The 27,969-nt window shown below is 63.7% G+C and overlaps 2 protein-coding genes across 2 annotated transcripts; one reads left to right on the top strand and one right to left on the bottom strand.

Moving 5' to 3' along the window:
• The first annotated feature begins 3,858 nt into the window (after positions 1–3,858).
• IL11RA (interleukin 11 receptor subunit alpha) lies at positions 3,859–19,868 on the top strand. Its single transcript, XM_029060482.1, is given in 14 exon segments — positions 3,859–3,881; positions 10,692–10,791; positions 14,706–14,766; positions 15,161–15,333; positions 15,518–15,632; positions 15,835–15,870; positions 16,365–16,531; positions 16,783–16,805; positions 16,807–16,947; positions 17,110–17,263; positions 18,376–18,441; positions 18,670–18,844; positions 18,960–19,042; positions 19,217–19,868. Coding segments are annotated over 13 exon segments (1,311 nt in total). The 5' UTR covers positions 3,859–3,881; the 3' UTR covers positions 19,234–19,868.
• A 149-nt stretch (positions 19,869–20,017) lies between these two features.
• Positions 20,018–27,260, bottom strand: LOC100088703. Its single transcript, XM_039911317.1, has 7 exons — positions 27,194–27,260; positions 26,836–27,010; positions 26,526–26,585; positions 26,060–26,248; positions 22,192–22,316; positions 20,373–20,505; positions 20,018–20,172 (listed from the first exon to the last, which is right to left on the bottom strand). The coding sequence occupies exons 2-7, from the start codon at positions 26,880–26,882 to the stop codon at positions 20,058–20,060; spliced, it is 669 nt and encodes a 222-aa protein (XP_039767251.1). The 5' UTR covers positions 26,883–27,010; positions 27,194–27,260; the 3' UTR covers positions 20,018–20,057.
• Positions 27,261–27,969: the final 709 nt, after the last annotated feature.

Here is a 27,969-nt window from a genome sequence, read left to right as displayed (position 1 = left end):
TCCTCCGCCTCCTGGGTCCCGGCGGCTGAGCCCGAGTGCCGGGACCGACCCCGAGCCGCGCCCCAGGGGACGCGACGAGGGGGAGGCGCTCAGGAGGGGGGGGAGGCGGCTCCGCTTTCCCTCTCGAGTCCCAGGCTCCCTGCTCCGGGTGAGGCGTAGGCCTTTGTGCCCACCAGACGGGGATCGGGAAGCCCGGGGCAGCAGTGGGGCCCTGGAATGGCCAGGAAGCTTGGTCAGAACCTAAGCCCGCGTCCGAGTTGGGTCCCGGGGTCGGGTAATGTCCACCCGTGCCGCCGCGCTGACCCGCTGACGCTCTAGGACCTGGAACACCAGAGGCGGTTGAGTCTAGGGGGAAGAGACCGTAAGCCCCTTGATAGTTATGGTATTCGTTAGGCGCTTACTATGTGCCAGGCGCTGGGGTGGAGACAAGCAAGTCAGGTTAGACAGAGTCCCCGTCCCGCGTGGGGCTCACGGCCTCGATCCCCGTTTTACAGAGGAGGTAACTGAGGCGCGGAAAAGCGGAGTGACTTGCCCGTGTGGGTAGGGATCGAGTATACGGGTCTACCGTATTTTAATTTTCCAAGTGTTCAACGCAGTGCTCTGCACACGGCAAGTGCCCAGTACACACCGCTGATGGATTGAGAAGGGGAACTGGGATTCACCGAATCGTATTTAGTAAACGCTTCCTGGGTGCCGAGCACTGTACTAAGCGCTTGGAAGTACAATTCGGCCGCAGGGAGAGACAATCCCTACCCGACAAGGGGCTCGCGGTGTAGATTCCTGGGTCCTGATCTTGTTCTTGCCTCCGGGGGAGATCCTGGGCGAGAGGCCTGGTGGTTTTTGCCCTCTGCCCCTCTCTGTGTATCGCTCCGCTCCTCTCTGCTCCTTCACTTCTGGCCGGCTGCCAGGCACAGAAGGAAGGCCCCGTGGCCTCGTCCAGCTTAACAATCCCCGTGTGACTTCTGCCTTCCTGGATCTCTGGCCCCTGTCTCAAATTCCCTCTCTGTCCCGGGGCCGTTCCCACCGGACCTCGGCGCTGAAGCGGGAGCGGGAACGGGGCTCTTCGTATCCGTTAGTTTCCAGCCGTAGCCCCCGGGGCGAGCCGGGCTGGGCATCTATCCACAGGGCTCTGGGGAAGCCCACGTCTCAAGGTTTCCGAGTCCAACTGAGAGCGGGGCCGAAGAACGAGCGGCGAACACGTTCCGAATGAAGCCATTGGAGAGTTTTTAAGGGGGCAGACGAGCGCAATGAGTACAAAAGTCCACCCAGATCTAAATCGTGACCAAAGTGAGCAAATAAAGAGTAAATGTGCACGTGAGCACCGAGGTGGCGGCGGCGGGGTGGGGTGGGGTGGGTGGGGACGATAGCGTTGGGGAAAATGGCTTTTTATTAATGGTGTTAAGAGCTTACTGTGTGCCAGGCGCCGTGCTAAATGGCGTAGCTGTGATGCCGTCGATCCTAGAGATATGAGGGGTTAGATAGTTCGGACACAGCCCACGTCCCACACGGGGCGCACGATCAGTCCCCATTTTACAGACGAGGTGACTGAGACGCAGAGAAGTTAAGCGACTTGCCCCAGGTGAGACAAGTGGCGGAGGAGGATTGGAACCCAGGTCCTCCGGAGTTCCAGGCCCGTGCTGCTTTAAGAGAGGCCCTCTAGGAGGAGGTGGCTTGGTAGATTTGAGAAGGGGGCAGTTCCTGGAAGAAACAGCCCTGAGCGATGGGTCGGGCGGGAGACGGTGGAAGGCTCTGCCCGCCTTCCGTCCTCTTTTCTCCCCGTCGCGGCTCCCTCTTCGCCCAGTGCCCACAGTGAACGGTTGGGCCGTCTCTCTTTGGCTGTTAACGGTATGTGGACGGGCCGAAACCCTGCGGGGTGGGGGAGAGAGGGGTGAGCTGCCCCTTTCCAAGGGTCCCATCCTTAATGCCGGTTTCCCGGCGGGGAGGTGGGCGCTCGTGAGTCAGAAGGTCGTGGGTTCCAATCCCGGCCCCGCCACCTGGCTGCCGTGTGAACCGGGGCGAGTCGCTTTGCTTCTCTGGGCCTCAGTTCCCTCCTCTGTACAGTGGGGATGGAGACTGTGAGCCCCAGGGGGACAGGGACGGCGTCCGGCCCGGCGCTTAGGCACTGGTTGGCGCTGAACGGATATCTTAATTATCATCCAGCAGAGAGGCAGCAGAAGTCCTGAAGTTGAGGCGAAGGGGGGTCCCGGTGGTGCCTCCCCTAGCCTCGTTTCCAGAGAAGCAGCGTGGCTCAGTGGAAAGAGCCCGGGCTTGGGAGTCGGAGGTCGTGGGTTCAAATCCCGGCTCAGCCGCTGGCAGCTGTGTGACTTTGGGCAAGTCACTTAACTTCTCTGTGCCTCAGTACCCCATCTGTCAAATGGGGGATGAAGACTGGGAGCCCACCTGGGACAACCTGATCACTTGTATCCTCCCAGCGCTTAGAACAGTGCTTTGCACGTAGTGAGCGCTTAACAAATGCCCGTCGTCGTCGTCGTCATCAGCGCCCGAGCAAGGGCCCCCAGACCTGCAGAGGAGAGATCTGGCTAGGGGGGATCCCGGCGGGGGGGGGGGGGGGGGTCTGGGTCTGGGGGAGTCATTCATTCATTCAATAGTATTTACTGAGCGCTTACCACGGGCAGAGCACTGGACTGAGCGCTTGGAATGTACAGTTCGGCAACAGACAGAAGACAGTCCCCTGCCCAATAACGGGCTCACATCTCGGAGAGGCGGTGTGGCTGCCCACCGGACCGGCACGCCTCCGGGGGAACGGTATCCACTCGTTCGGTCGTTATTTATTAAGCGCTTACTGTGTGCGGGACCACTGTACTAGGCGCTTGGAAAGTACAAGTGGCCACCACAGAGAGACAATCCCTATCCGACCACGGGCTGACAGTCTAGAAGGGGGGAGACAGACGACAAGCCAGGTAGGCGTCGATGGCGTCGATATCGATAAATAGAAATATAGGTAAACACCCATCACTAATAAAGTCGTTCATTCAGCGGTACTGAGCGCCTACCGCGTGCAGAACGCTGTACTAAGCGCTCGGAAAGCACAGGTGGCCACACAGCGAGACGATCCCTATCCGACAAAGGGCTGACAGTCTAGGAGGGGCGGGGGAGACGGGCGGCCGAAGCAAAGAAGTAGGCGTCGCGGGCATCGACATCGATCAATAGCATCGGAGAGACATGAGAAAGCAGCGCGGCTCGGGCTTTGGAGTCCGAGGTCACGGGTTCGAATCCCGCCTCGGCCACTTGTCGCCTGTGTGACTTTGGGCAAGTCACCTAACTTCTCGGCGCCTCATCTGCCAAATGGGGGTTAAGATTGTGAGCCCCAAGTGGGACGACCTGATCCCCCTCTGTTTACCCCGGCGCTTAGAACAGTGCTCGGCACATAGTAAGCGCTTAACAAATACCAACGTTAGTATACGGGTCACCGGTACAATAAATGGAACGAGAAATGGGTCCATAGCTACCCGAGTGCGGGGAGGGATCGTCCCGGGGAGGCCGCCGGCGGGGATCGTCTCTCCCGAACTGTAGACTCCGGCGAGGCCTCGCTCGGCTGGAGTGACCGGGGAGGAGAAGGGGGTTCCCGGGTCCGGCCCCCCCTGGGGTTCGAGGGGCCTGGGGGAGGGGCCCGGCTCCGGTGGGGGGGGAGGGGGGGGGCGGGCAGGGGACCCAGGCGTCCCGGCTGCCCAGCCTCCCGGTCCGGCGGGAGGGAATGTCCGGCGGCGGCGAGATTGGCAGCCTCCCCCTCCAATGGGGCGCGGCTCCCCTCCCTCCCTCCCTCGCCCGGGCCCGGGCCCACGAGGGGGCGAGGCCCGGCGGCGGCGGCAGGAGGAGGAGGAAGGCCCGGGGGGGGGGGCCGGCGGGACTGGCCCCTAAAGGTGAGGGGGGCGCGGGGGGCGAGGCCCGCAGCTTGCCGTCTGGACGGGGAGGGACTGCGGGGACCCGTCCGGACGGGGGGGCCCCTGGATGGCAGGGGGCGTGGGGAGGCGGGCCAGGGTCACCCGCACTGACCGCTCTCCTCTCCGAGGTTAACCCGGCCATCCCCTTGCCCTTCCGTCTCGATTGGGAGTCTCCGTGCGGGTTCTCCGGAGGTTAACCCGGCCATCCCCCTGCCTTCGGGCAGGCGAGGTTAACCCGGTCATCCCCCTGCCCTTGGGCAGAGCGGTCGCCGCTCCGAGTCTCCGTGAGGCTTCTCCGGAGGTTAACCCGGCCATCCCCCTGCCTCTGGGCAGGCGAGGCCGTGCGGCCGTCCCCCTGCCCTTGGGGCAGCCCGGTCGCCGCTCGGAGTCTCCGTGAGGGTTTTCCGGGGGCCGTCCCGCCGTGCCCTTGCCTCCGGGCCAGTCGAGCCGCCCGCTTGGAGTCTCGGCGCGGGGTTCTCCGGAGGGTATCCCGGCCATCCCCCCGCCGCGCCCCCCCGCCTTCGGCTGGCCCGAAACCCTACTTGGGCCCAGCGTGAGCGTTCTGCAGAGGTCATCTCCGCGACTCCCCTGGCCTTCGGGCAGCGAACACTCTCCGGGCCCTCGCCCTCGGCGAAAGATCCCTGGGATGTGGGTCCCCGGCCTTCCTCGGCCGGTGTGCCTCCCTTCCCCCCTGTCACAGAATCGCCCGCGTGGTTTAGTGGAAGGAGCACGGGCCGTGGGTCGGAGGTTGTGGTTCTGACCCCGACTCCCCCCGTCCGTCAGCGGTGTGAACTTCGGGCGAGTCACTTAACGTCTCTGTGCCTCGGTTGCCGTCCGAAAACGGGGAGGAAGACCGTGGGCCCCGCGTGGCCGAGCGGCTTGTGTCTACCCCGGCGCTCGAACGGTGCTGGGCACTTAGTAAGCGCTTAGCAAACGTCGTCATCGTTACTACTCGTTATCCCAGCCCTCTCTTCCCAGGGACGGAGGACGGTGACGACCCGTTCCCCCGTCTCCCACCGAAACATCCCGTCGGGTTCCGTCGGGCCGAGCTCTGCCTCTCCCGGCTTTCTTCGGGTTGCAGCGCCCTCCGCTCCACCCCCTCCCCTCACGCGGGCCTGCCCCCCGTGGAGCTGGAAGCCCAAACCTAGCCCCCCGACCTAGCCGAAAACCAGAGTGGGAAGCGTAGGGGGTGTTGGAAGGGTAGAGATGGGGGCCGAGGGAGGAGTAGATGGACAGGAGCGGGAAGGGAAGGGTCCGACGCCGACGTTCCCAGTCCGGGATCAGGTTTTCCTGCCCTTAGCCCTCCCTGTCTGGGGAAAGGGCGCGGGCTCGGGAGGCCCCGGGTTCTAATCCCGGCGCCGCCGCTCACCCGTCAGCTGCGTGACTTGGGGCGAGTCACTTAACTTCTCTGTGCCTCACTTCCCTCGTCTGTAAAATGGGGAAGAAGACTCCGAGCCCCACGTGGGACAACCTGATGACCTCGTATCTGCCCCGCCGCTTAGAACGGCGCTTGGCGCACAGTAAGCGCTGGACAGGTATCGTCATCGTCATCACGGTTATGATTATCGCTTCTTCCTGAGCCCCCTTTCTCTGCCCCCAGGAGTTTGAGGTGCAAACAGTCCCACTCCTTGCCTTGTCCTCTCCACCCACCGGTCCTCTGGACACCCAAGGGTCTTGACCTCATACTCCCAACGGCCCTTGTGAAGGAAGGGGGCCCGGGAGGGTCTGCATCTGTGTGCGAGAGAGAGAGAGAGAGAGGTCGAGCGCGAGTGACGGCGTGTGTGTCGGAGGAGGATCCGGCCAGAGCGGGGGGGACAGAGACAGAAAGAGAAGCGTCGCCTCGGATTTAGGCCCCTCCTTCTGCCCGCCCGGCTCCGGCTGGCCCAGGGGCTGAAGGGGTCCCTGGGGTGGGTGGGGGAGCTGTGGCCCGGCCGGGCCGGGCAGGCGGGCAGGCAGCCAGGCGGACGTGGTGTGGGCAGATAGCCCGGCCCGCCCGAGGGGGGAGAGGGGATCCCGGCGTGGCTCCGCAGTGGCCGCTGCTACACCCAACCCCCGGGCCGCGGCCCCCCGTCCCCCTCCCTCCCCGTAACCGCACCTCCCGGGCCCCTCCCTGCCACCCGTCTTGCTCCCGGCCCCGGCCCCCAGGCCTCGGATGGACCCCTCGCCCTCCTCCCCGTCGCGGCTTCGGGGGCGAGGATGGGGTTTGGACTGGGGCCGGGCCTGAGAAATGGGAAGGAGCGGTGCCTGCCGGGAGGGCGGGATCGGCGAGGACTGGGGCAGCGGGGAGGCGGGCGGGGACCGGGCAGAGTTGGGGTGGCGGGAAAGCGGGAGCCGAGGAAGGAGGAGGACGGGGCCGAGAGCAGCGGCGGGCGCGCGGGATGGACGGTCGGGGAGCCGGGGGGGGGGCTCTCTCCTTTACCCCATCCGGGGCCCCTCTCCCTCCAGCAGCCGGATGCTTGGAAACAACCGCGAGGGGAAAGGACGGGAGAAGCGGGGAGAGGAGAAGGGGGAGAGGGCGGGACGCGGGAGATGGGGGACGCGCGGGCGGTGGGAGGCAGGGTCCCTGAAAACTCTTTGCGCCTGTCTGTGTCCTTTGAGCGTCTGAGGTTAGGGGGCCATCCGACCCCGTCTGGATTCTCCCTGGCCCCCGGGGGACAGCCTAATTCGCACAGACAGCCTCGTGCGTACAGCGTCTCGTCGGAAACCCGGCTGAGCGCAGAGCTTCGAAAGCGGTCGGTCGGTGGACGGTATCTACCGAGTGCTCGTTGTGTGCAGAACACCGAACGGAGCGTTTGGGAGAGTACGCGCTCCCTGCCCGCAGACAGCTTACAGTCCGGTGGGGGAGACGGACGCTAAAATAAATGACAGAGGGCCGGTCGTACGTGACAGAGAACCCGGAGGGCCTGGGTTCTAATCGCGGCTCCGCCACCTACCTGCCGTGGGACCCGGAGCAAGACACTTAACTTCTTTGTGCCTTAGTTTCCTCATCTACAAAACAGGGATTCAATACTTGACCTCCCTCCTGCGGAGACTGTGAGCCCCGTGCGGGAGCCGATCATCCCCTGTCCACCCCAGTGCTTAGCACGGCGTTAGGTACGTAGTAAGCGCTTCAGTGCTATCGCTGTGTCGGATAAGGAAAACAACCGAAGGTCAGGCTGGGTTCAGAAGTGTTGTGGAGCTGGGGAGTGGGACTTTAGTACGTGGGAGAGGTAGCAGGGAAGGAAAATAGGGTGGGGGGAAATGAGCGCTCAGTCAGGGAAGGCTTCCTGGAGAAGATACGATTTCAGTAGGGATCAGACATAACACAGCGAGACTGGTACGGGGTGCTAAAACACCACTACACGTTCACCCGGTGACAGGCGTGCAAAATCTGCGTGGGCACAGCGTTGCGCCCACAACATACGCAAACCGGCGAAGCAGGGCACACCCACACGCAACCATGCACACCTAGTGACACGCCAGCAGCCACGAGTATTGGCCCATCTAGACCTATTCCCTCTCGCTACCGGCCCCTATTCCTTCCTAGTCCTCCCTCTGCTCTCCCCTCCCGCCCCTTCCTGGTTCCCCCCCCCCCCCCTTTCCCCCGTTCTCCCTCCCCCTGGGCCGGCAGGCGCCCTTCTCTGCCTTCCAGCCGGGGAAAAAGAGAGGCAAAAGGAGCCCCGACTAGGGCTGGCGGGAGGCCCGGACCTGGAAATCCAGCCGGCCTGTCCCTGGAAGGGGAAACTGGGGAGAAATTGGCCCTTGCCGGAGCAGGGACAGAAGCGCCTCTTCCCCGAATGGGGCCTGGGAGAGAGCCGAGGAGGGAGGAGGGAGGGGGGAGGTGTCCTGAGGCTGGAGAGTGGGGAAGGGTCCAGGCGGGGTGGGGAGGCAGAGAGAGGCAGGGAGATCCCCAAGGCAGGACCCAGAAGGCCCAGTCCCAGCCCTCGCTCTGCCCCCTTCCCCCGGGCCTGGCTGGTGGCCGAAGATACAGAGCCCGGAAGTCCTGGCCCCGGGGGCCCGAGGTGACTGTGCCAGGCCTCCTCCGTGGCCGCGGTAGGTGGCCGGACCCGGTGACCGGGTGACCCCTGGGCCGGGGGGGGGGGTCTGGGCCCCAGAGTCAGGCAGGGGATCCTGGCGGTCTTTGGTCTCACGCCGCTGCCCCAGTCTCTGGACCGTGAGCTTGTGATGGGCAGGGAATGTGTCTCTCGACTCTGTTGTACTGTACTCTCCCGAGGGCTTAGTACGGTGCTCTGCACATAGTGAGCGCTCAATAAATATCGATGGATCGATTGGTTGCCCTGAGCCCAGCTCCTCCTGTCCCGTCGTCCCGGGCCAGGGAAGCCTGGGCCAACGCGGACACTGGGAGTGGGGAGAGGGCTGTTTTTTGGGGTCTGGACTTTGAGCTGCCTGGGCCGGGCCAGGCCCGGCTGGGAAGGCTTTGGGGAGGGGGGGATTCGAGCAGCCTTTACTGCCAAGGCCTGGGAGCCAGCTGTGGCAGGAAGAGAGGGAAGGGGCGGGGTGGGGGGAGTGTGGGGAAAGAGGAGGGGGAGCCCGGGAGGGGGCCGTCTGCTTGGAGCTCCAGAAACGGAGCAGAGAGCGCGCGGGAGGCGGGGAGCCGGGGCGCCGGCGGCGGCGGCGGAGGATGAGGCCGGGCCATGGGCTTCGGTGGCTCCGGGCGCTAAGGTAGGGGAGGCCCGGGAGGTGGGCCGGGGCGGCGCCAGACCCGGGCCGGCGTGGAGAGATGGGGCCGGGGGCGGCCTGGCCTGGGTGGGGGGCCCAGACCGGGGCGGGAGGGGAGAGGGGCAGCGAGGGCCTGATCCTGGGCGTAGAGGGTGAGTGTAGGTGGGGGCGGGCGTGCTGCACAGCGGGGAAGCGTGGCGAGTGTGTGTCTGTGCCACTGACTGGGGTTCTGTGGGCGAAACTAGGCGCTGAGGGGTCGGGGGGGTGGTGCATCCCCGACAGCGAGCGTGTGTGACACAGGAACAATGAGTAAGGAAGGCTAGTGAGTCTGTGTTGTGTTAGTCAGAAACGAACAATGTTTCGTACGTACTCACACGCACCCACACAATGGGTCTGGGTGGAAGGGTCCCTGGGTCACCTTGGCTTAGGCCCGGACCCAGTCCAGTCTGACCCAGCCTCCTCCCCAGGTCTCCGCTGCCCAGGCCCTCGGGCTTCCAGCCCCCTCTTACCCTGTCCAGGTCCCTGGTCCTCAGGTTCCCCCCGGCCTGTCTCCCTCCCCTCCCTTCGCCGCCTCTTTTTGGCTCCGGCGGCAGCGGCAGCATCTGGAACTGGTTAAGGCCGCACTCCCCCTCACCCCTACTGGCTGCCTCCCTGCCTGCCTGGCTCCCGGCCTGGGTCGGGGGGGATGGGGGTGAGGGGTGCCGTTCAGGCCGTTCGGAGCCTGGCTCCCGGCCCCCGGCCCCCCGCCGGCCCCGTACCAGGATGTCCTGGGCGGTGCGGCCCTGACCCCGCAGCCTCCTGCAGACCCCCCGTAGCCCCCGCAGCCTCTTGCGATCTCCGAAGCGCCCTTAGTCCGAGCAGGCCGGGGCTGGGATGGCAGTCGCGGGGGTGGTCTGAGCCCGGAGCAGAACCTCCTTCCTACCCCTCTTCCCGGCCTGGGAGGGAACCTGGCCCGGTCCTTCTCCCCAACCCAGGAGGTGACCTTGTGATCGTGGTCCCAGGGGTTCCCCCCCCCCCCCGCCATCCCCTTTGGCCCTCTTTCTTTTCCCCTCCCAAAACTCTCCTCTTCCTCCTGGCCTCTTCCCCCTCCTCTTCTCCCCAACTCCCCGGCCCACAGTGGCGGTGGGGGGAATCTAGAGCAGCGGGACGGAGACCCGGGAGTCCGTGGCTGCCAGTGCTTCAGGGGTGGATGTGGAGGGGGGCAGAGCGAGGCGAGGGGGGCGGGACCCCTGGGCAGGAGGCCCTGGTCCTGCCCCTGATGCCTTGGAATCTCGTCTCACCTCCAGGCCCAGGACTGAGTTCCTGGGTTTGGAGTTCGGAGATGGGGTCGGAAGGGTGGTGGGGGGAGAGAGGAGAGAGAAGACAGAGAGGGAAAGAAAAGAGAGAAAGCGAAAGGAAGTGTGGCATGCATGTTTATTGGCAGAAGACCACATGTAAGACAGGGTGGACGGGGTGACTGCAACTTGGGAGTCTTTTACGGGTCAGTGTGTGTGTGTCCATGCCTAGATATTTGTAGGTTTACGTGTGCCCATATTTGAGTGTGAGTGTGCATCCCTGCGCATGCGTGCCTAGGTATGAGTGTTCGTCTGAGTGTGTGAGCCTTGGGGTCAATCTGCGTGAGAGAAAGTATGTGATTCCGGACTAGAGTGAGTCTGCATGTTGGAGAGGTGTATGTGAGGCTGAGTTAGAGTGTGCGTGTGCACGCGCGCCTCGGTCTTCGTGTCTGTAGGTCATGTGTGTGTGCGTTTATGTGGGCGAGTGTACCTGAAGGCCTGGGTGTGAGAGTGTGTGTTTTTCAGAATAGGTCTTCCCCCTTTCTGAACCTCCTGTCCTATCCTGGCCGGGCCAGGGCTCAGAGCGGGGATTCAGATTTCCTGCCCAGAGGATTCTGGCTCCGCCGGCTGCCAAGGGGTGCCGAAGCAGTCCGGGGGGTGCGGGACGGGGCGGGAGGGAAGCGGGCCCGCGCCCCACCGCAGGCCTGCCAGACGAGGCCGGCGTCCAGACCGGGCCGCGGGGAGGACCGGACGGTGCGGGGCGGCGGGTCCGGCAGGAGACGACCCCTTGCTGCCCCCGCCCGCCCCCGGGCTGGCCCTGATCTCGCCTCCTCTCGCCTCCTTCCCTTCCGCCCAGATGAGCAGCCGCAGCCCGGGGCTGGGCGGGGCCGTCATGATGTTGGCTGCGGTGCTGGCCTCTGCCGCCGCCTCTGACCCCGAGGACTGGGGCCCTGCAGGTGAGAGCTGTCACTCAACGCAGCCAGCCCCCAACCCGTTCCTCGGCCCATTTCCTTCCCCGTGCCCGTCCCCGTCCCCCCGGCTCCATTCCTGTCCCCGCCACTCTTGCCATCAGCTCCATCCCGGTCCCGGCCGCTCGCCACTAGTACCACCCCGTCCCTGCCTTCCTGTCACTGGCACCCCCCGCCCCCGTAATTCCTGCCACGGGGTCCGTCTCCATCCCTGTCGCTCCTGTCACCGACTCCGTTCCCGTGCCCGCCACCGGCTCCATCCCGGTCCCTGCCACTCCAGTCACCAATTCCATCCCTGTCATTCCCGCCACTGGCTCCGCGCCAGTTCCTGTCACTCTTTTCACCGGCTCCAGCCTCGGGCCCGCCGCTCTTGCCCTCGGCTCTGTCGCCGCCCCCGTCGTTTCCGCCACCGTCTCCGTTCCTCTTCCCGTCTCTCCTGCCGCCGGCTCTATCCTTGTCTCCTTCGTCCCTGCCGCCGACTCCATCCCTATCCCCGTGACTCCCGCCACCGATTCCATCCAGAGAAGCGGCACGGCGTAGTGGATGGAGCACCCGCCTGGGAGGCGGAAGGTCAAGGGTCGAGAAGCAGCGTGGCTCAGTGGAAAGAGCACGGGCTTTGGAGTCAGAGGTCATGAGTTCAAATCCCAGCTCTGCCACTTGTCAGCTGTGTGACCGTGGGCAAGTCACTTAACCTCTCTGTGCCTCAGTTACCTCATCTGTAAAATGGGATTAAGACTGTGAGCCCCACGTGGGACATCCTGATTCCCCTGTGTCTACCCCAGCGCTTAGAACAGTGCTCGGCACATAGTAAGCGCTTAACAAATACCAACATTATTATTATTATTAAGGGTTTTGATCCCGGCTCCGCCGCTTGTCTGCTGTGTGACCTTGGGCAGATCGCTTCACTGCTCTGCGGTGCTCTGCGCACAGTAAGCGCTCAATAAATACGATTGAGTGAACTTCACTTCTCTGGGCCTCGGTAACCTCGTCTCTAAAATGGGGATTGAGACCGTGAGCCCCGTGTGGGTCAAGGGACTGTGTCCAACCCGATTTGCTTGGCACATAGGAAGTACTTAAATACCAGAAAAATAATAATTATTATTATTACCATCCCCATCCCTGTCACTCCTCCAACTGGTTCCATCCTTGTCCCTGTCGCTCCTCCCGTCGACTCAGTTCCTGTCCGTGTCGCTCCAGACATCCCGGGCCCTTGACTCCCGCCACCAGCTCCGTCCCCGTCCCTGTGATTCCAGTCATCGGCTCCATCCCGATCCCTGTCATACCTTTCGCCTGCTCCATCCCCGACGCTGTCACTCTTCACTGGCTCCATTCCCGCCCTCGCCGGTCCTTCCAACTTCAGTCATTCATCCAGTCGTATTTATTGAGCGCTTACAGTGTGCAAAGGACTGTACTCAGTGCTTGGGAGAGGACGACATAATAATGAAAAGACACTTTCCCTGCCCACAGTAACGGCTCCATCTCTGTCCCTGCCACTCCTGCCGTAGGCTCCGTCCCTATCCCTGTCACTCTTGGCCCTCAGTCCATATTTGATCCTATCTCTCCCTCCTTCCGACCCAGACCCGAGCCTTGAGAGACTCCCACAGTTAGGTGATGGGAGGCAGAGGAGGAGTCTGGGAAAGGGACTGGGAAAGAGTGGCCAGGGAGATAAGAGAAGAATCAGAAGACTTTGTCAGAGAAGCCAAACTTGGATTACGTTTCCGGGAGAAAGGGTCGGTCCACAGCGATGAGGTCAGCCGAGCGGTCGAGGAGGATTGGGATGGAGTAGAAGCCGTTGGATTCGGCGAGGTCGAGGTCATTTGTGACCCTAGGGAGGGCAGTTTCCATGGAGTGGAGGGGATGCAAGCCAGATTGGAGAGGGTCAAGGAGAGAACTGGTGAAGAGGAGAGGAACCTGAGGAAAAACTCTCAAGGAGCGTGGAGAGGAATTCATTCATTCATTCAATCGTATTTATTGAACGTCTACCGTGTGCAGAGTGCTTAGAAAGTACAGTACGGCAACGGGCTCACAGTCTAGAGCCGGGGAGACAGGCGTCGTAGAAGGGAGATGAGTCAGTAACTGGAGGGAACCGTGAGGTCAAGGGAGGATTTTTTTTAAGGAGAGGGGAGACACGAGCGCGCTTGAAAGAGGTGTGGAAGAAGCCACTGGACAAGGAAGAGTTGAAGACGGTGGTCAGGGAGGGAGGGAGGGGTCAAGTGTTCATATCCAGCACTACCACTCACCATCTTCAAAACACTGCTGAAGTCACGTCTCCCTCAAGAAGCCTTCCCTGACTAATCTGTCATTTCCCCTAATCTCCCTTCCTTCTGCATCACCTTCGCAGTTGGGTCCCTACCCCCTTAAATCCTTGACATTCTCCCCACCCTTAGCCCCCGCGCAAGTACGTAACTATCTTTATACTCCGCAATTTCCCCTACTGTTTATTTTTAGCGTGTCTCCCCTCTACACCGTAAACTCCTTTATTTTCGCTTTTTAAGGTACCCGTTGAGGTCTTTCTGTTTATCGAAGGCCATTCTTTGCCCTGGGGCGGGTACGAGTTCATTAGATCGGACACAGTCCCTGTCCCATATGGGGCTCACGGTCTCAAGTAGGAGGGAGAACAGGTATTTAATCTCTATTTTACAGTTGAGGAAACCGGGGCACAGGGCGGCAAAGTGACTTGCCCGAGGTAACACAGCAAGCAGTTGGCGGAGATGGGATTAGAACCCAGGTCCTCGGCTGGCCCGTGCCGGTTTCCACTGGGCACGCTGCTCCTTGGGGGGCGGGGATCACGTCTGCCAACTCGGTTCTCTTGCACTCGCCCAAGCGCTCGGCGCAGACAGAAAGTGCTCAGTAAATGCTCTCGATTGATTGATTGCCACTGGCTCCATTCCCGTCTCCGCTCCTCCTGCCACCATCCCCGAAACTCTTCTCACTGGCTCCGTCCCCATCCCTATCCCTACCACCCGCTCCATCCCCGGACCTCTCTTCACCGGCTCCGTCCTCAGCCCCACCACTTCCTGCTCCCTCCCCATCCCTGTCGCTTCTTCCACTGACCCCAATCCCGTCCCTGCCGCGTTTGCCACCGGCTCCACCCCGTCCCTCTTTTCACTGACCCTATTCCCATCCCGGTCACTCTTTTCACCAGCTCCGTCCTCGTCCGCGTCTCTCCGGAGGAGTGGATAGAGCCAGGGCCGGGGAGTCAGAAGGTCATGGGGTCTGATCCCAGCTCCGCCGCTTTGCTGCGGGACCCTTGGGCGAGTCACTTCTCTGCGCCTCAGTTACCTCCTCTGTAAAATGGGGATCGAGACCGTGAGCCCCACGTGGGGGCGGGGACTGTGTCCGACCCAATTCGCTTGTATCCACCCCGGCGCTTAGTACACAGTAAATGCTTAACAAATACCGCAGTTATTCTTATTATTCATTCATCCGATCATCTATTGAGCGCTTTCTGCGGGCAAAGTACCACACTAAGCGCTTGGGAGAGTACGAATCGACGACAGACGGACGCATTCCCTGCCCGTGAGCTCGGTCTAGCGGGGCGACAGACATTAATATACATACGTACGTGAATAAGTACATTTCAGCTATAAACCTACTCCATCCCTGCCCCTGTGACTCCTGCCACCAGCTTCATTCCCACGTCTGTAACTCCCACCACCCGCTCCAACACCGTTCCCGCCACCGGCTCCATCTCTATCCCTGTCACTCCCGCTACCAGCTCCAATCCTGTCCCTCTGCCACCGGCTCCTTCGCCATCCTTGTACCGTGTCCTCCCACCCTTTCCCCTCTCCCCATCCCCGCCCTTATTCCTCTGCCGTGATGGGGCTGGGCCCTGGACGTGGGGCTGCTCCCCACTCTCTCCCACTCCCCCCCTTCCTCCTCTTCCTCCTCCTCCAATCCAGGGGTCCAGTATGGGCGACTTGGAGAGACTGTGATCTTGACCTGCCCGGGAGCTGCCAGTGGGTAAGCGTCAGCGTAGGTGGAAGCGGGGCCCGAGTGCCCCGTGGCAGTCCCGGAGCCTAAGGGGCATGGGGGGGGGCGGGAGGGGCCTGGAATGATGAAGGGAGGCATCTCTCACTGCCGCGGTCCCTCCCCGACCCTCTCTAGGAAGAATGGGTGCTGGCCCCTGCTCTGGGCCCCTCCTCCTCAGGCTCCTGGCCTCTCCGTTCCCCCAGACCTCACCCGGCTTCGTGCCCCCCGCCCCCGCGCCCACCGTCCCGCGGCTGCCCCGCGCTCCCGCGGGCCTCCGTCCCGGTATCTTCCTCGGGCCCAGGCCGCCGCCTCATCCCTCCACCACCCGTGACCTCCCTCCCGCACCCTCGGCCTGACCTGGGCCCCTGCCGTGCCACCCCCGCAGGGTGGCCGTGTCCTGGCACAGGCCCGGGGCCCGGGGGCTGCCGCCGGGTTCCGTGACCGGCCAGCGGGAGCTGCTCCTGCCCCAGGCCGACCCCTCCGCCGAGGGGGACTACAGCTGTCGGGACGGGCACCGGGACGGACGGCCCCTGGGCTCCGTGACCCTGCGGCTCGGCCGTGAGTGACCCCTCTCCTGCCCCCTCTTCCGCCCCGTCCCCCTCCCCTGACGTGCCCTCGGCCGCCTTCTCCGCTGCCCCCCCAGCCCTCGGCTTCCCCCAGCCCTGCCCGCCTCCGGGGCCGAGATCCCCGCCCCTCCACGTGCTGTGTGACCTGCATGGGCGTCCCGTCCCCTCCACCGCAGACCCGCCCACACGTCCCACCGTGACCTGCCGCGCCGCCGACTACGAGAACTTCTCCTGCTCCTGGAGTCCCGGCAGGGCCAGCCGCCTCCCCACCCGCTACCTCACCTCCTACAGGTGAGGCCCGGGGCGGGGCCTCGGTCCGGGAGGGGCCTGGGGTCTGGAAGGCAGAGGGCTACGGACGCCACGAGCCGGGGTCTTGGGTCGGGCCAGGGGCACCCGTGGCCTTCGCCTGTCGCCCGGTCCTCTGCTTCCTGGGACCTCCCGCCGCCCGGGCCTCGACCCCTGCTCACTCGTCTCTCCCTCCCCCGCCCCCCAGGAAGAAGACCTTGACGGGAGCTGATTCATGGGGGAGGTAGGAGCTGCGACATCCCCCCCCCCCCCCAGGCGCCTCCCCTCCCTCCCAACCCACCCGGGTGCCCACCGGACGGACCGGTGGGTTGCCCTCTTCCCCCCAGACTGGGCCCTCTCCGGCTCAAGACATCCTGGAGGGACCAGACCCGGGAGCTGGGAAGCAAGAGGCCAGGCAGGGCGGGAGGGGTCGGGGAGGGCCGGGCCGGGCCCCGCAGGGAGACGGAGAGGGAGAGGGAGCTGGCAGGGACCTTGTTTGCGACATTCCTCTGTTGGGCCTGGGCCCCTGGCCAGGCTGGGAGGGCTGCCTGCCCGCCTCCCTGCCGGCCCGCCCGCCCCGGAGGCTGAGTGAGGTCGGGCTGGGTCAGCCCCTGGAGGGGAGGTGACCACCTAGGGGACCACCTGGCTCCGGGGGAGGTGGCGGGGGAGAGGGGGCTGGGGTCTTCTCCCCACCCCGAGGCCGCCGGGAGGAGCGGGCCTCACCGTGCCGCCCCGCAGGCCGCTGTGGGCCGGGGAGGCGGGCGTCTGTGAGCAGGAGCAGCCCGGGGTCCGGCGGTGCGTGGTCTGCGGCTCCGAGTTCTGGAGCGAGTACCGTGTCAACGTGACTGAGCTCAACCCCCTGGGGGCCAGCGCCCGCCTGCTGGATGTCAGCATGCAGACCATCTGTGAGTGACCTCTCCCGGCCCCCTTCCGGCCCGGGTCCCGCCCCCCGCTCAGTTGGCAGACCGGCTGTGAGTGACCTCCACCTGGGCCCGCCCCTGGCCGAAGCCCTACCTTCTCCCATCCCCTCCACCTGCCCTGGTTGACCCACTGCTAGCCGAAGCCCCCCTAGAGAACCCCCCCGCCCTGCCCTGAGCTCTGAGTGAACTTGGGCGGGGGGGCAGGAGGGGGACGCCCTGACCGTCTCCCTCTGCAGTACGGCCGGACCCCCCCCGAGGCGCTGAGGGTGGAGTCGGTGCCTGGGGCCCCTCGCCGCCTGCGGGTCAGCTGGGCGTACCCGGCCTCTTGGCCCCGGCAACCCCACTTCCTGCTGCGCTTCCGCCTCCAGTATCGGCCCCTGCTGCACCGCTCCTGGTCCACGGTATGACGGGGCGGGGGAGGGCCAGCGGGCTTCCCCTGGGCCCTTGAACTCCCCAGGCACCCCTGCCCACGTCCCCATCTCTCTCAGGGCCTCTTCCCCGGGGTCCTGGGGAGGGGCGAGGGAGGGCTGCCCGCTGCCCTGAGCTTCCCGCCGCGCCCTCAGGTGGAGCCCGCCGGGCTGGAGGAGCTGATCACGGACGCGGTAGCCGGCCTGCCCCACGCCGTGCGGGTCAGCGCTCGGGACTTCCTGGACGCCGGAAACTGGAGTGACTGGAGCCCCGAGGCCTGGGGGACCCCAAGCCCCAGTGAGGGGGAAGGCAAGAGAGGAGAGGGTGGGAAAGGGGGGCAGAGGCTGGGGAAGGTCCTTCCCCTAAGAGCCCCTAGACCCCGGGGCGCTCGGCCACCAGAACGAGTCCCCGCCCTAATGTCCAGGCCCGCCCCAATGCTCAGGACCTGCTCCGCCGCCCAGTCCCGCCCCACTGCTCAGGGTCCACTCCAGTGCCCACCCTAATGCTCAGGACCCACTCCGGTGCCCAGGCCCCCATCCCCCCCCAGTGCTCGGGTCCGCCCCAGTGCTCGGGACCCACTCCAGCGCTCAGGTCCACTCCGGTGCTCAGGCCTGCCCCACTGCTCAGCCCCGGTCCGATGCCGAGGCCCACGGGTGCTTCTCTGATCATGCCCCAATTCGCCGGCCCCAACTCCCTGCTTCAGCCCCCCTTGCTTCTCCGATCGTGCCTCCCAGCTTCCGGACAAGGCCTCCCTGCCTCGGAATAATAATAATAATAATAACGATAATAACAGTGGTCTCTGTAAAGTGCTTACTGTGTGCCAAGCACTGTACTCACCGCTGGGACAGATACAAGATGATCAGGTCTCGCATGAGGCTCACAGTCCAAGTAGGAGGGAGAACAGGTTTCGAATCCCCATTTTGCCGATGAGGGAACGGAGGCGCAGAGACGTCAAGTGACTTGCCCGAGGTCACTCAGCAGACGAGTGGCAGAACCAAGATTAGAACCCAAGTCCTGTGACTCCCAGGCCTGTGCTCTTACCACTAGAAGCAGCACGACCTGGCGGCAAGAGCGCGGGCTTGGGAGTCCGAAGACCTGGGTTCTAACCCCCTTTCCACCACTTGTCTGCCGGGTGACCGCGGACAAGTCACTTAACTTCTCTGGGCCTCGGTGACCTCATCTGTCAAATGGGGATGGAGACGGCGAGCCCCCCCCCCCCCCCCCCCCCCCCCGTGGGACAACCCGATTTCCTCGTATCTACATGGCAAGCGCCGAGCGAATACCATTAGGATTAATCCCGGGCCTCACTGCCCATTCCTGGTTCTCTGACCACGTCCCCTCCTCCCAGTCCTCCGCGGTTCCATCCCCCAACCCGTCACGGACCCGGCCGCCCGGCCGAATGCCTCCACCTCTCCCCTCAGGCCCATCCAGCCAGAGCCCCCAGCCCAGACAAGGGACCACGGAGAGCAGCTCCCCCAAACTCTTAGGTGAGCAGGGCAAGGGAACGTCCGTCCCGCTCCGTCTTCCGCCGCGCCCGCAGGTCCCCCTCCCTTCCCGCTCTGCCCCGTTCCCAGCGTCTCCTGCCTCTTACTTCCGCCCCGCTCCCGGTGTCCTCCGTCCCTTCCTCCCGCTCTGCTCCCGGTACCCCCTGCCCTTGCGCGCGCTCTCTGTCTGTCTCCGTCTCTCTCTTTCTCTCCGTCTCTCTCTGCCACCAGATCCCGGTCTTCCCCAGCCGCATGCCGAAGTGTTCCCACGCGACTGTCTCTCACCCCCGTTCCCCCTTCGCCCAGAACGCCGGGCCCCCCTGGAGCAGGCGGCCGTCGTGGTCTCCGTGGGCGTCTTCGCCTTCGTGGTCCTGGCCGCCGTGGGCCTCGTCCTCTTGCTGCTGTGGTGAGCCCGTCCCCGTCCCGCCTTCCCCTCTCTGGGTCCCGGGGGCGGGGCTGGAGGGGCCCGGGGTGGGGGGGTCGGGGCGGGCAGGGGTGAAGGCCCGCTCTGTTGTCCCAAGGCTGCGGCTGCGCTGCTCCGGGAAAGGTGAGGCCCAGAAGCCAGGGCTCCTAGTGCCCGTCCTGTGGGTGAAGGTGCCTCCCAGTGAGTACCCGGTGGGATGAGGAGTGCGGGGGACAACAGCGGGGCGCTTCGGCCGGGGCGGGGGAGGATCCTGCCCCCCATCTCGGGGAAGCAGAGGAGCCCCGCGCTGGGGGGTCCGGGTGACTCTCCTCCCTGTGCCTCACCCTCGTTACCCTCCTCACGCCCGGACCCCAGGGTCCCAGATTCTCTAGCGAACCTCGGATGAGCTCTCTCCCGGCGGAAGCGCCGCGGGCCCGGGGCCGGCCGGACAGATCGCGGCCCCTCGGGGGTGAACGCTCAAATGTGGACGGCGGCTCTGTTGGGGACAGATGACCGGACGGAGCCTCGGCTTGGCCCGAGGGTCCGGCGGCCGGACTCCCCCCGGCACCTCCACGGCCTGGCGAGGCTTGGGCGGGGGGGCCTTAGGCGGGGGGCCCGCCCTGCCCCTCCCCCTGACACTGGCTCTCCTAGCCAGGGACAACCGCACACGGGGGGTCCCCTCCCCATCACATCCGTGTTTCCGAGGCTCCGACCGAGAGGGCGCACGCTACCCTCCCGCGGGGAAGTGGCCGGGGAGGTGACGCGTAAGAGCGAGAGGGCGTGTGGGCGCCGGGCGCGAGCCGTGTGCGCGCGGGAGGGCCACACGATCCATGTGAGCGAGAGACTAGTTGGGGCCACGTGTGCAGAAGCGTGTGGGTGTGTGCTCGCGTGTGTTGGTGCGTGGGTAGAGGTCACGTGCGAGGGAATGAATGTGCTCCTTAGGCTTCTGCCTGCACCTGTCCCCTTGCGTCGCCAGGGCAGGGGTGGGGGTGGCGTCTGGGGTGTGAATAAAGGAAAAGGAAGCGTGCCTCCGCATCCGTCCATCCTCCAGCCCCGCGGCTCTGCCTCTCCCGCCTCCGGGCCGGGCCGGGCCCCGCTCAGCACTCTCCCCTCGGCCCGCTCCCCTCCCTCCCGCCGCCGGTCCCCCCCCCCCCCCCCGAAGCAGACGTGCACACCTCCGGAGAGCTCGACTTTACTGGGGGACCGGGCCGCGGCTTCAGGCTCCTCGGGGGATCAGATGACCCCGGCCCAGCTTCCGCAGCTGCTCGAACCAGCGGGTCAGGGAGCGGTTCTTGGGGTGGATGCAGAGGAAGCGGCGTCCCAAGTGCAGCCTGCGGGAGGGGTCGGGGGTCAGAGCCTCGGGCGGGGCGGGACGGCGGGAGGCCGGGTCCCGGGGGCCCTAGGGACGGGTTCGAGGAATCGCCCCCACACCCGGCGCCCGGGCCGGGGGGATTCTGGTCCGGGTCGGGCCCGGATCCACGGGGAGGGTGGGGAGGGTGAGTCCTCGGGGTCAGAGGTCAGGAGGACTCACACGATGGCCCGGAGATGACAGCCCCCGCCGGTTTCCTGCAGCTTCACCCCGGTCACCTTCTTCAGGAGCTGTGGTTTCAGCAGGTGACGGCTCAGTTCCGTGCAGCAGGAGGCCGCGGGGAACGGGAACAGTGCTGTCCGGGGACACACGCGGAGGCTGGAGGGGTTCCCGCCGCACCCCTCGCTCCTTCAGTCATCATAAGAAGCGTTCATTCGTTCTGTCGGCCTTACTGAGCACCTACCGTGTGCAGAGCTCTGTCCTAAGCGCTTGGGCGAGCACACACAACAATAGACAGACACATTTCCTGCCCACGACGGGCTTACAGTCTCGAAGGGGAGACAGACATTAATAGAAAGAAATTACAGCTGTGTCCGTAAGCGCTGCGGGGCTGGGAGTGGGAATGAATAAAGTAATTAACGTGTTTTTTAGGTGGCAAGCGCTGGGGTAGTCAGCCAGTCAGTGGTATTTACTGAGCGCTCACTGGGTGCAGAGCACTGTACTAAACGCTTGGGAGAGTACAATAAAACAAAAATAGACATATTCCCCGCCCACAACTAGCTTACAGTTTAGAGGGATAGATAACAAGATAATCAAGCTGAATACATTCCACGGGGCTCACAGTCTTAAGTGATAGGGAGAAAATCCTCATTTTACAAGTGATGAAACGGGCACAGGGAGCTAAGTGAATTGCTCAAGGGTACACGGCCAGCAAGTGGTGGAGCTGGGAAGACTTTTGCCTCCTGGGTTCCCCTTCTCCCAGGTCCTCTGACTCCCAGGTGTCCCTTTTCCCAGGACCTCTGACTGCTGGGTCCCCTGAATCTCAGGCCTCACAGCTCGCTTCCACCCACCCAGGCCCCACTTGGGCTTCAGACTCTGTCCCCACGGGCCCAGAGTAACATGATAACAATAATAACAATGATAATTATGCTATTTGTTAAGCTCTTACTACGTGCCAAGCACTGCTCTAAGCTCTGGGGTAGATACAGAGTAATCAGATTGTCCCACGTGGGACTTACAGTCTTAACTTCTCTGTGCCTCAGTTCCCTCATCTGTAAAATGGGGATTAAGTGGCTTGCCTAAGGTCACGCAGCGGACAAGTGGCGGAGCTGGGATCGGAACCCACATCCTCTGACTCCCAAGCCCGGCCTCTTTCCACGCTGCTTCTCTTACTGGCAGGACCCCGGTGGGGCAGGACCCTGGGGAAGCAGAGACCCGATTACCCTGTCAGTGGTATTTGACTGACTGGGACTGGGGCAGGTCCCTGGGGAAACACAGACACCATTACCAAATCAAATAACCATCAACCACCCCGACCGATTGGCATTGGATGACCCTCCTTCATCTCTCATCCTGGCACCAGAGTCCAGCACAAGTGTGCAAAAACACACACACACCCTCTAGACTGTGGGCTTGTTGTGGGCAGGGACCGCGTCTGTTGTTATAGTGACCCGGTGCTTTGCACACAGTAAGCGCTCAATAAATACGATCGAATGAATGCACACAAGCACACAAACACACTCTGTCTCAGGCCACACATTGACACTCACCCTAATTTCTCCTCCCAAGTCCACAGCACAACCTCCCTTCCTTGAGGCACACCCAATTCCCCACAAGATCCCGCACCCCTCCCTGCCTGGGCTTTGGAGATTTAAGGGTGGGAAGGAGGAGGAGGAGGGGTGGGGAACAAAAGAAAAGTCCCCTAGTTTTTCTTGTGCCCTTTGGACCCTCCAACACCCTCCCCCCTCCTTTTCACCCCAACTGTCCCCATACCTCCTCTTCCCCTCGCTCGCCAGGTCCCCACCCCTTTTTTTTTTTTTACCTTGCCCCGGGTGGAAGCTGATCAGGAAGTGGGTTAGGGCCAAGGCCAGGGCCAGTGAGAGCCCGGGCCCCCTCATGATGCAGGAGTATTGGCCTGCTCTGTCCCCACCTGGCCTTTTATCTGGGCTGGGGGGTGGGTGGGGCCTGATGGGGGGTGGAGCAAGGGTCCCCTCCCTCCCTTTCTAGCTCATCCAGCCTGCATTTATGTGTACTTCAGAGGTGGGGCGGAGGGGTGCGGGGGGAGAAAAGGGGGGATCGCAAGGAATGGGAGATGGCAGGTAGGGGCAGGTGACTTTATCAGCCCCGGAGAGAAACTTAGGTTTCTAAATAAGACAGAGCCAGGTGCCGGAGCTAAGATCCAGGTGTCAGGCCTCCCCGCTATGTGGTACGGACTCTTAGGCTGGTCAAGTGATCAGCTGGGGCTATCCTGTCTCACAGCCCACCTGACCACCCTCCCCATGGCTACCGATCCTCCTTCCCCCATCTCTCCAAACGCCCCCCCCCCCCAGCCCTCCCTCTCCACTCCGTTCCCTGGCTGGGGCAAAGAAAGGACCGATGATGATAATAACGATAATTTTATTGCTATTGTTTTTGTCTGTCTCCCCCGATTAGACTGTAAGCCCGTCAATGGGCAGGGACTGTCTCTATCTGTTGTCGATTTGTACATTCCAAGTGCTTAGTACAGTGCTCTGCACATAGTAAGCGCTCAATAAATGCTACTGAATAATAATAACGGTGGTACTTAAGTGCTTACCATGTGCCAGTCGCTCCACTAAGGGCTGGGGTAGATATAAGGTAATTTGGTAGGGCATAGTCTCTGCCCCGCAAGGAGCTCGCAGTCTTAAAAAAAATCCCCTTTTTACAGATGAGGCACAGAGAAGTCAAGTGCCTTGCCCAAGGACACACAACAGACACGTAAAGGGACTAGGATTGGGACCTGGGGGATACAGAGCCTGCGGGGGGTGGTCAATCCCAGCCCCAACAACAGTATATCTGAGGCCGCAGGGGAGCGGACGTGCAATATACGTGTATTGTGGTGTGGGAAAAGCTGGGGACGGGAAGGGTCTGTGTGTGAGAGAAAGAGAGAGGGAGCTGGGGCCGGAGTCATTTCAAGGTAGGCGGCCTTAGCCTGCAAGGGTGGGAAACAACTTGAGGGAACGGGCTGGCGGAGAAGGTCATTTTGCGGGATCCGACACCAATCCGTTTGGTTGCATGGAGGCGAGCGCACACCAACGTCCAGGCCAAAGCCGTAGAGAAGGTCTGATCCCAGAGGTGCCCCTCCTGCCCGCCCGCCCGCCACCCCCTGCCCCGGGTTGGGGTTGGGTCACCAGGTGTCCTTAGGCTGAATAGGACTAAACCCTCGGAGCCCGGGAGCTGAGATTCCAACTTCTGCGCTTCTACGGCCCGATGAGGCCGCAGACAGAGGTGTCGGCAGGCCCCGCCCTCCCCTCGGCTCAGAAATACCTCAGAAATCCCCCCCAGCTGCCGGGTGGGAGGAGAAGCCCTCCGGATCCGGGGGAAGCCCCCCCCTCCCCGGAACTCTCCTTCCAGCCCAGCCCCCGGCCCCGTCCGTCCGTCGGCCGGATTGATCGAGCCCCTCCTGGGGGCCGAACGCTGCGCCGAGCACTTGGGAGGGTGCAGTAGGATGAATAGATACGATCCCTACCCTCAAGGAGCATACAGCTGGGGAGTCTTTCCAGTCTGGGCCTATTGCATTCCACCCTGCCAGCCTGTTGGGGCAACGGATGACGGTGATAAGGACAGGGTTCCATCAGTTATGGGAACGACTCTCCGCCCTGCCCCGGAGCGCTGGGCCCCCTGCCAACCTACAGCCTCTCCCCGCTCCTACCCTCCGCTTCAGCCGGGCAGAGGGGAGGGTCTCGCCGGGGAGAGGGCTGTTCCGGAGAAAGCCATCTCAGGAAGGGGTCCCCTGCCCCTAGATCTCTCCTCTCCCCTCCCAAACCTGACCCCGGCCTCGCGGAGCAGCGGGATCGCTCGGTTGACTCGGAAGACACGAAGACGAGCAACTCCCCGGGCCTCTAGGCCGTGAGCTCGTTGTGGGCCGGGAATGCCGTCGTTTATTGTGGTACTTTACTCTCCCGAGCGCTTAGTACAGCGCTCTGCACACAGTAAGCGCTTAATAAATACGACGGAATGAACGAATGAATGGCTCCGCTTTCATCCGGAGCCCCATGATACCAAGAAAGGGTCTCAGGTGGGAGAAGGAGAGAGAAGCTCCGAGCGTGTGAGGAATGGAGGCAGAGACAGCCAGGCTCCTCTGAGCGCAGGGCACAGAGTACACTGGGGGGTAGGTAATAATAATAATAATAATGATGACGATGATGGTATTTGTGAAGCGCTTACTATGTGCCAAGCACTCTTCTAAGCGCTGGGGTGGATACAAGGTAATCAGGTTGTCCCAAGGTGGGGGGCTCACAGTCTTCATCCCCATTTTACAGATGCGGTCACTGAGGCACGGTGAAGTGAAGTGACTCGCCCAAAGTCACAGAGCAGACAAGTGGCGGAGCCGGCATTAGGACCCGTGTCCCCCGTCTCCCAAGCCCGGGCCCCTTCCACTATGCCACGCTGCTTAATCCCCATTTTACAGATGGGGTGACGGAGGCACAGAGAAGTCACGTGACTTGCCCGGGATTCGAACCCCTGTCCTCCGTCTCCCAAGCCCGGGCCCCTTCCACTAAGACAGGCTGCTTCTCCATAGGGTACCTGGGAGGAGTCCCACAAGATCTCCGATCCTCTCTCTTCCTTTTTTTAGGGTATTTGTTAAAGCGCTGACTACGTACCAGTCTCCGTACTAAGTGCTGGAGTAGGTACGAGCTAATCGGGTTGGACGGGGGTCCCTCTCCCGCCCGGGGTTCCCAGTCTTAACCTCCATTTTGCGGATGAGGAAACTGAGGCCCAGAGAAGCGAAACCACTTGTCCAGGGTGACCGAGCAGACGGGTGGCGGAGCGGGAATCAGAACCCGGGTCCTCCTGACTCCCGGGCCTGTGCTCTAGCCGCCGGGCCACGCTGCTTCTCTTCCTCCCGAGGAAGGCCTCTCGTTCCCCCTTCCCGCCGTCTCCGCTCCACTCATTCCCGCCAGCCAGCTCCCGTTTCCGGCGAAGTCGGGAGGCTCTCTGGAGGAGACGGGCTTTCCGTCGGGGACGGGGAGGGGAGGGGAAGGGTCGGGCAGGGAAAAGTGCCGAGGATTTGAGCCAGCGTGGCTGGAGGAGAGAGCCGGGCGACAGAGAGCCGGGAGGCCGAGGGGTGAGGGGGTGTCCGGGGGGAGACGTACGAAGGCCACTCTCCGACGGACTGAGATGGGGGAACACGCGGGGGTCCCCTCCGCTGAGGGCCCCTCCCCGGTGCTGGCTTGGGCACGTCCCAGTCATCGGCTCTTTTCTGGGAAAAGAGTGGGAGGGCGAGAAGGTGGGGCAGACGCGGGGGGAGGGGAGCGGGGCAAGGAGGGAAAGGGGTCCCGCGTTCTGAGAGTCGCACCCCGCACCCTCTCACGTGAAACCTGCCCCTCCCCTCCAATCTGGCTCCTATCCGGTCCCCACCTTCTCTGCACCTCGCCAATCTCCCCGCCTCTCCATCGCCTCCGCCCCACCCCTCCCCTCCCTCCAAGGCCCCCTCTACTTCTCCTGCGCCCCCAGATCCTCTTCTGAGTCCCTCCCCCCAAAACCGGCCCCCACCCGTGCCTTGGACCTCCGTGCCCCGATTCTCGGCCCCCTCCTCCCGGCACGGACGCCAGTCTCGACGAACGACCAGAGCCGGATCCGGATCCGTCTTTACTCCTCGGAAGGGGGGCGGCCGTAGGCCGCGTGCGGGGCTCCGGGCTGCGGGGTCCCCGGGCGGATCCGTGCGGGGCTATGGGTCGAGGGGGTCTCCTCCGGCCGGCCGCGGGCGGTGACCTCCGGGCAGGACGGAGGGGTGGGCCGGGCCGAGGGGGCTGCTCCGAGCGGAGGCCAGGAGGGGGACCGTGTTGTCGAGGTTTCCGGACAGGCAGCCGAGAAGCCGGGACACGGGGTCCAGCTTCTGCCCGCCAGTGGGGGTTGCCCTGGGGGGGGGGTGGCGCCGAGAGAGGCTTGAGAGAGGGGCTGCCCGGCCGGGCCCGCCCCCGACCCCGTCGCTCCGCTTCTAATTTAGGTCCGGGCTCGGGGCCCGGCCCAACGCGACGGAGGCCCGCCGTGGGCGACCGGGCCCGGGGGTTCCATCCCCCTCCGGCCAGCCGCCCGAGGCGAGCTCGGAGCCCCCGCTTCCCTGGCACCCCACGGGAAACCACCGTGCCCCGGCCGACCTCTCCCGGGTGGGCTCCCGTCCGGCCCCACCCTTACCTCTTCTCCCTCTTCCACATCCGCAGCCAGGGGAAGAAGTAGAAGCAGCCCCAGTAGATCCTGAGACGGGGGGCGGGAAGTTGGCGGGGGGAAGAGGCGGCAGGGGAGGGCCAGGTGGGGAAGCGGGGGAGGCCGCGGGGAGGTCGTCGGGGTCACCGGTGGAGCAGGTTGAAGGGTAGACTGACCCTCCTTCCCTCGGGACGCCCCTCCTGCTCCCAGCCCCGCTGCTGCCCCCCGTGCCCCTCGCCCCGCGACCCCCGTGCTTGACCTCTCCGGCCTCTCTAAACCCACACTGGACGACCGGACTCACTCCTCCTCAGCCTCCTGGGCCGCTTCGTACTTCCTCAGCACGGACATCTCCACTCTGGGGCCACTGACTCCTGGGGGTGGGGGGCGGGAGGGGGGCTCCCGAGGCCGACCCCTGCCCTCCCCGGTCCCGGGCCACCTCCGACGGCCCTCTCCCCGCGCCCGCCTCCTCGGGGATCCTAGGGGCGAGGGAGGACCTGAGCCAACGTGGCAGGGGGGACGGCCCGATCCCTCTTTCCCGGCCACCCTTCTCCCCCTTCTTCCCAACGCGTTTCCAGGGAGGAGGAGGAGACTGGAGGGAGTCGAGCCCGGGGATCCCCTCCCTCCATCCCCCCCAATATCCTCCGGGACCTCTCCCGCACCTGGGCCTCGACTGGATGCTCTCCCTCCCGCCCCAGAGCCGGAGGCTGTCTCCGAGGCAACGGCGGGCGGGTGACGTCACAGGACGGGGATTCCTAAGGGTCAGGGGTCGGAGGTCGAGGGTCGCGGGGGGAGGGGGGCGACACCCCAAAGCCTCGAACGCGGGGACCGGCCGGGGGCGAGGCCGAGGCTGTCCAGCAGGGGGCGTCAAAGCCTGAGGCCGATGGGCGGGGGGGGGCGGGCTTCATTCATTCATTCATTCATTCATTCATTCATTCATTCATTCATATTGATCGAGCGCCTACCGCGTGCAGAGCACTGCGCTAAACGCTCGGAAAGTACAGTTCGGCAAGGGAGGAAAACAATCCCTGCCCACAACGGGCTCACTGTCTAGAAGGGGAGGGGAGACAGACGTCACCAGCATCCATATAAATAGATAGAATTCTAGATATATACACATCATTCAGAAAATACTATTGAAAGCCCCCCTCCTCCAGGAGGCCTTCTCCGACTGAGCCCCCCTTTTCCTCTGCTCCTCCTCCCCATCGCCCCGGCTCCCTCTGCTCTACCCACCTCCCCTCCCCACGACACTTGTCTGTATTTGTAACTCTCTATTTCGTTAATGTTGCTTATATATCGATAATTCTATTTATCTATTTTTACTGCTATTGATGTCTATCTACTTGTTTTGTTGCGTTGTCTGTCTCCCCTCCTCCCCTTCTAGACTGTGAGCCCGTTGTTGGGCAGGGATCGTCTCTATCTGTTGCCCAGTTGTACT

This window comes from Ornithorhynchus anatinus, chromosome 3, assembly GCF_004115215.2.
Source record: "Ornithorhynchus anatinus isolate Pmale09 chromosome 3, mOrnAna1.pri.v4, whole genome shotgun sequence".
In the NCBI taxonomy this organism is placed as follows: domain Eukaryota; kingdom Metazoa; phylum Chordata; class Mammalia; order Monotremata; family Ornithorhynchidae; genus Ornithorhynchus; species Ornithorhynchus anatinus.
This window is presented reverse-complemented; position numbering and strand designations above follow the sequence as displayed.

Excerpts from the sequence above, each read along its gene's own strand:
- LOC100088703 (XM_039911317.1), bottom strand. The coding sequence starts at position 26,882 with ATGTCCGTGCTGAGGAAGTACGAAGCGGCCCAGGAGGCTGAGGAGGA. Across the intron at positions 26,586-26,835 it reads GCCCAGGAGGCTGAGGAGGA|GATCTACTGGGGCTGCTTCT; the intron begins GTGAGTCCGGTC and ends CCCCCGTCTCAG. Across the intron at positions 22,317-26,059 it reads GGAGACCCCCTCGACCCATA|CCCAGATAAAAGGCCAGGTG; the intron begins GCCCCGCACGGA and ends CCCACCCCCCAG.